Below are 7,135 nucleotides of genomic sequence, written 5' to 3'. Positions count from 1 at the left end.
CAAACAAACACAAATCCTTTATTGAAAGACAACAACCAGAGGAGAGAGTCAAATAAAAAAAATCATCAGCAGGGAGGGGGATGGAGGACGGGAGAAGGGAAGATCTCAAGAGGAGGAGGGGTGCTGGGGTGTCTACAGATTTGTGTATGTCCAGGAATCGTATCCAACCTTCTCCTTTGGAGTATGCAGCGGGTGCTGTACTTCAGCAGGGCCAAACTGCAGAGGGATGGGTGTTGAGTGCAGTGGGTAGTGGGAGTCCACACTGATGGACTGTAAGGAGGGAGCTTGTACCTAATTCTGTAATTGATTTAACATGAGGAGGGAGGATTGGAATGCTGCAGGTAGAGAGTGGAGCCAGGAGGTTGATAACAGTGTGTTGGTGGTGTGTGTGGGGCACAGGAAAGAGTTTTGCGGCAGGGGAGGGTGGGTGCAGAGCTGCTCGGTTTGAAGAGCTAGTATTGCCTGGAACATGTCCATTTGGCACTCCATAACTTCCAAGAGCCGCTCCGTGACTTCTTTCTGGTGTGCTGCATTCTCCTTTCTGTCCCTCTCCTTGCTGTCCCGCCACTCCTTCAATTCCTTTTTCTTGGTGGTGGAGTGCATCAGAACCTCATGGAGAAAGTCCTCCTTAGTTCTTCTTGGACGCTTTCTAACTCTGTGCAGCCGTTCTGCCACTGATAACAAAGAGGGAGGCTGTGCAATATTTTACAGAAGCTGTATTGTTTGCAACACAGACAGCACTGTTTCAGTGCTTTCAAGCACAGCCAGTACCATACGTGCTGACCCTGTGGGTACTCTGGGACTGGATCAACTAAGGGGAAAACTTAGCGGGTGCTCCGCACCCACCGGCAGCCACCCCTCCTCACCTCCTTCTCCCCCCCCACGCAAGTGCACTGCATCCTTGCTCCTCCCCCTCCCTCCCAGCACTTCCCGCCCCGCCGCCTAACAGCTGTTTGGCGACACTTAGGACTTTCTGGGAGAGAGGGGAAGGAGCAGGGAAACAGTGTGCTCAGGGGAGGAGGTGGAGAAGGGGCGGGGACTAGGGAAAAGGAGGTGGAATGGGGGTGGGAAGGGGGTGAGGACTTTGGGGAAAGGGTGGGAGTGGGGAGGGCAGTGCAGCAGCAGGAAGAGGTGGGGAGGGAAGAGGCAGGGGGAGTTGAGCACCCACCGGGCAGAAGGGAAGTCAGCGCCTATGGCCAGTACTCACACACCTGTCACTAACTGGCTGACCCCAGGCAAGCACACATGAACCACAAGACCCCCAAAATGGTGAGTAGCTGCAGGGTCAGGAGAAATCATTGTTCCCGGACCCTGCTGTACACTGGGCACGTGGCTCCTGGGCACTTGGGGAGAGCCAGCACTGCAGAGTGCACCTGATAATCATTCCTGTCCCCACACTTTCCACAGGAGGTGATCATTATGGAAGATATCTCGCTGCTGAGGGTGAGCAGGGAATCAAGGGAGGGTCTTCTCCAAGCCTGCGGCTTCTGCCCTGGCGCCTATGCGGCTAGCCTGTGGGCAGCAATGGTCCCCCACCCATCACAGCAAAGTGGCATGGGAAAGTTCCCATTAATTGGGCAAGAAACAGAGCAGCTCTGCCGAGGAACCTGTGGCAGCGGATTGTCCAGTATCTCCATGAGAGTTTCTTGGAGATCTCTGAGGGAGATTCCCGTGAAGTGAGGGAGTGTATCAACAGCCTACTCTGCCACTCAGACTAGGCATGCAGTGGGATACAAGCCTGCTTTCTGCAACCCTCCTGCCCACAACAACTCACTTCAGCAATTCTCAAAATCAGATCCACTTACCAGGGGCCTCCTTTCCTGTTTGCGCTCACCAAGATCCGACTGCTGTGACTGGCTAGGCTCCTCCAGGGTAGAAAAGAGCTCCTGAATGCATGCATCTCTGGCCTCCAAGTTATCATCTGCCTCTGGGTCCCTCTCCCCCTCTTCATCCAAGATTGCCTCCTCCTGGCTTGGTCCACTCTCAACTGGCACATGAGCCAATGAAGTATCCACAGGGTACTTCACAGTGGAGGTGGGGTTGCCACCGAGTATCGCGTCCAGCTCTTTGTAGAACTGGCAGCTCATGGGTGCATCACCGGAGCAGTGGTTTGCCTTCCGCATCTTGTGGTAGGCGTTCCACAGCTCCTTCACTTTTACCCTACACTGCAACGTGTAATGGCCCCTTTCTGTCATGCATCGTGAAATCTGTCCGTAGGTATCATAATTCCTATGGCTGGAGCACAGCTGGGACTGCAGAGCCTCCTCTCCCCAAATGCTGATGATGTCCAGCAGCTCAGCATTGCTGCAAGCGGGGGATCGCCTGGTGCGTGGAGCAGGCATGGCCACCTGGAAAGATGCACTAAGACCACTGCACGCATCACTGAGCAAACAGGAAGGGGACTTTCAAATTTGCAAAGGAATGTACGGGGTGGGGATGACACTTGGTCACCAAAGGGCAGGGCAGTAGAGTTCAAACCGATGACCAGAGAAGTGAGAACAGGCATTGTGGGACACCTCCTGGAGGCCAATCGCAGTGCTGTAATCACCATGGTGTCTACACTGGCTGTAGCCCCTACAGTGTTGCTGCAGCGCTGTAGCCCCGGTGCAGAAAGCTGTACACCCCTCATTGGGGTGTTTTTTTTTAGAGCACTGCATCTGTGCAGTTTCTGTGCATTAAGTGGTTTGGCAGTGTGTACACCTCGGGAGTTACAGCGCAGAAAGCTGCTTTACTGCGTACAAACTTGCCAGTGTAGACGGGGCCTTAGGCTCCTGAGTCACTTAGGCACATTTGACAATGTTACCCATTTTCACAAGTCTGCTAAAATCAGGAGTCTGTTCATTACTATTGTTTTAGTGACTACAATAGGGTGGAACAAAAACACCTAGTGTATTGTGTTAATGATTTTTGCTTTGTGTACGTGGTAGTGTTTCCATTAATTTTTGTTTGTTTGCAGTCAGGCTTTGGTACTGCACTCGTATTCAGTTGTTTATCCTTGAAAGAAAGATAAATAAATAAGGACTGCAGCACTGTATTTGTTCACAGTGAATGTTTTTAAGTGAAACATTTATTGCCTAGCAAACAAAAATAAAAAAGTGTCTGAGTACTTGTCATCTTAAGTGTTTCTGTGGTTAACATAAACAAGAGAGTTACAAAGTGAAGATCTCTAGTGGTGTCCTAGTCTGACTGGGGGTGATTGTGCAAGCACTACGTATAAACAGGAGCGGTAAGGGAAAATATGGAAAACAAAGGAAATATAGCTTAGCTGGACAAAATATTTTGTCAACATGCCAAGAAATGTTATATTTATTCACCAAAGACAGGCTGAGGTTTGCAAACTTGGTTTCATATGTCATCTTGGGTTATAAATACAAATTAGCTTGTGGTGTCATTCTACTCTGTCAACATCCATAGTCAACCTCTGGACAAGGGAGCCAAGGACTGGAAAGCAAGGGTATTACAAATCAAAGTTAAGGTATATGGGCAGATCTGCAAGAGGAAAGTAGTACAACAGCTGCTCATGCTATTCCTTGCTCAGATATGTGCCATTGACTCACCCACAATATTATTTAAAACAATACCTTTTAAATAAAAACTTCTTTCACCGATCACATAGGACTTAGTAAACTTTTCCATTCCATAAAGTCTTTACATTTTAATGAGGAATACAATTTCCTAGCAGGAGGTGTTAAAATTGGAATGAAAAATTAGTTCATTATACTGCAGTTCTGCCTTCTGAAGGATAAACTGAAACTGGGTTTTACTAACACGGATAATATCTTGAAATACCCATTTGTCTTTAAAAGTATATTAAATTCTGTGTAGTTTCTAGGTTGTTTGCACTGCAGTACTTTAAGATGCTTATGGAAAATGTAGTAAATATGTTTTCCTAAGCAATTACAATTCTGTATCTGACTAAAACTCAGCCTATTGTTAAATATAAGGAGAAGCAGTATGAATTCTGTAACCAGAGAACAAAAATATTTAAAAAAAAATAACACAGACTCTGACTGTCTTCCATTATTTCTCCACCATATGCAGAAGAACCAAAAACCTGCGGACCATGGGAAACTACTTTGAGGTCCAATCCTGAAACTCTTAGATGAGTAGGCTTAATTTTCCATACTATATTTAGGACTACTCAGAGTTAATAAAGGTAGGCAGGGGTGTAAGTCTTTTCAGAATCAGGGCCTAAACTGTAAGAGCCCGATTCTGAGACGAGTCAGAATGAGTGAAGGGTACCTTACTCTGAGGAGTCTCATTGAAATCAATGGATTCCTTTCAAGTCAGGGATTATTCCAAATGTCAAGACCACAAGAGAAGAGTCCATTCCCTGTTTTGATAATTTGGTAATTGGACTATGCTGAACATATTTAACAAAACTACTTTCCTTAACTTCCTGATCAACCATATTTAATTGAGGTTGAGGCACAGGCAGAGAATTAAATAAACATGTTACTAGCTCCTGTGAGTAATATGATCAATTAAAAAAGTTACAAGGAAATTTGGGGGGCAAGATCAGTTGAATATCATAAATTCTACTTACTTTTTGTTTGTTGACTTGAGCCTTATAACCTGGTTGAAGCGATTCATAGAGTCCAAAGTATAGTATTTGCATATCTGTGATCACCAAGGATGTAACCTATTAATCCCTGTACATATAGGATATAAACAGTCTCTCCTGCCTGATGCCATAAGTACATATTGACCCAAATTGGAACTGCAAATCTGAATCACTCAAACTTTGGGAAAGTTTGATGCAGACAGATCAAAACTTCATAGCTTGTACCTAATTCTATAATTGATTTAACATATTAAACAATAATGTATTTAATGTAATATATATAATTCTGCTGACCAATATTCTCTACACACATTTTCAAGTTTAGTTTGAAAAACACTTCAGAGCTGGATTAAAGTATAGGACATGCTCTGCGTATTTCCAAAGAAAAGCTTGAAAATGTGAACGGACTGTAAGCAAAGCAGCACTATCTGCCTCAGTCTGCAACCAGCTTGAAACAATAGCTACGAGAGATATGGTTGCCCCAGGTATCTCAACTGAGTATTTATTCCAAGACTCACTGATCTGGGAGAGTCCAGCCAGTGCCACCCCAGCAGAAGACTATGTGCATAGCATGTTGAGAAGAGTGAAGTGGGCCCAGCCCATCTACCCAGTTTTGCCAGGTACCCCAGAAGCTGGGATAAGGACTGGATGGGACCTTGCTGCCATCCCTGCCTCTCCGGTGGTGGGGAGGGGAAGAGATAGCTCTTACTGCTCCCAAGATGAGTACTACTAGTATGGGTGGGGGACATGTTAAGGGAGCCTAAGGCTACGGACCCTGCCTCTTGAAGTGCAGGTAGGGTCATGGAGCAAGGGTGAGGCCACAAGGGTGGAACTCCAGGGGCAACGGGAGACCTGTGTCATGGTGGGCCTTGGGCACCAGATTGTCATAAGTCCCCCTGAAAACAAAAGTTAAACTACAAGCATTTACAAAATGACATAGTTGTCAGAGTCTTTCCTTGGTACTGTGATGTTGCACTCCATATGATTTTATGAAAATATGCTAAGGAGTGTGAATATAATGTAATTGGAATATGCTTCATGCAAAAGGTCTCTTGTAAGGTATCATTACAAAGCTTATAATCTACTGAGTGTGGTCATCCTATTTGTATAAATGTATCATTCTTGTATCTGAAACTAGAAATATGAAATATAACTCTGAGGTCCTACTGTAATTATGCAAAGCGTGGGCCATTAATGGTGGCTTGGAATCTTGAAGGACAATTGGTTGTAAATGGTTCTGTTTAATTGCAAGCCTTCCTGTGAGTCAGACCAGGAAGAATGAAGGCTTGGGGTCTCACAGGACATGTGACCATGTCACCTGGTACTGGAATCCATCTTAAACCTGGTGCTTTTCCATTTAGAAGGAGGGGTGGGAACCCAGAGAGACAAAAGATTCCCGCCTTGTGCCAAAGCTATATAAGAGGGTGGAACAGAACAAAGGAGATTCCAGTCATGAGAAATCCCCTCGTTACCACCTGAGCTGGAGCTAACAAGAACCATACCAGGGGAAAGGATTGGGCCCAGTCTGTGAAAGAAGCTTATTGGAACATCTCTGAGGGTGAGATTTTATCTGTAATTAGTTTCTTAATGGATTAGGCTTAGACTGGCGTGTTTTGTTTTATTTTGCTTGGTAACTTACTTTGTTCTGTCTGTTACTACTTGGAACCACTTAAATCCTACTTTTTATACTTAATAAAATCACTTTTTCTTATTAATTGACCCAGAGTAAGTAATTAATACCTGGGGGAGCAAACAGCTGTGTATATCTCTCTATCAGTGTTATAGAGGGCGTACAATTTATGAGTTTACCCTGTATAGCTTTATACAGAGTAAAATGGATTTATTTGGGGTTTGAATCCCATTGGGAGCTGGCTGTCTGGGTGCTAAAGACAGGCACACTTGCTAAGCCATTTTCAGTTAAGTCTGCAGTTTTGGGGCATGTGGTTCAGACCCTGGGTCTGTGCTGGAGCAGACTGGCGTGTCTGGCTCGACAAGGCAGGGTTCTGGAGGCCCAAACTGGCAGAGAAAATGGGCTCAGAGGTAGTCTCAGCCCATCAGGTGACAGTCCTAAAGGGGTTTCTGTGGCCCAGCCCATCACAGGTACTATCAGTGTCATAGACCCACTCTCTCCAAGAAAAGCCCAGGAGAGTAGATGGGCCTTGCAGTATACCCTGAGGACTCTGCTGGATTGAGTGTAAAAGTAAAGTCCAGAACTGTTGACCCTTCACTGAGAATGCCCTGCTAGCTGCTTGCTCTTGTCTTAAATAGAAGGTTACTAGCTGGAATGCCTCAGTTGATTTTTTACTGTAATGGAATCACACTAGGAAACAGGTGGTATCTGAAGTACCAAAGTCATTCAAAGCTTTATGGTTGACCTACCAAGCAATACCTTAAACTTCATCTGGAAATCAAGTCACTATGTAGGCTAGTCCAGGTCATGGAAGACAGGTGTAATGTGCCCACAATATGACACACTGCGTAAAATGTGAGCACCACATTCTGTACTCGCTGCAATTTCTGAATGGTTTTAAGGTTACGGTGATTCAGTCTGGATGTGATGAAGGTATGAAT

The 7,135-nt window shown here is 45.5% G+C and overlaps 1 protein-coding gene across 1 annotated transcript; it reads right to left on the bottom strand.

Annotated features, from left to right (window-relative positions):
• Positions 1-380: 380 nt before the first annotated feature.
• LOC141981402 (uncharacterized) lies at positions 381-2,363 on the bottom strand. The gene is made up of 2 exons (XM_074943073.1): positions 1,806-2,363; positions 381-674 (listed from the first exon to the last, which is right to left on the bottom strand). The coding sequence occupies exons 1-2, from the start codon at positions 2,340-2,342 to the stop codon at positions 603-605; spliced, it is 609 nt and encodes a 202-aa protein (XP_074799174.1). The 5' UTR covers positions 2,343-2,363; the 3' UTR covers positions 381-602.
• Between the last annotated feature and the right edge of the window lie 4,772 nt (positions 2,364-7,135).

This window comes from Natator depressus, chromosome 2 (assembly GCF_965152275.1).
Source record: "Natator depressus isolate rNatDep1 chromosome 2, rNatDep2.hap1, whole genome shotgun sequence".
Lineage (NCBI taxonomy): Eukaryota > Metazoa > Chordata > Testudines > Cheloniidae > Natator > Natator depressus.
This window is presented reverse-complemented; position numbering and strand designations above follow the sequence as displayed.

Excerpts from the sequence above, each read along its gene's own strand:
- LOC141981402 (XM_074943073.1), bottom strand. The coding sequence starts at position 2,342 with ATGCCTGCTCCACGCACCAGGCGATCCCCCGCTTGCAGCAATGCTGAG. Across the intron at positions 675-1,805 it reads AACAGGAAAGGAGGCCCCTG|TGGCAGAACGGCTGCACAGA; the intron begins GTAAGTGGATCT and ends CTTTGTTATCAG.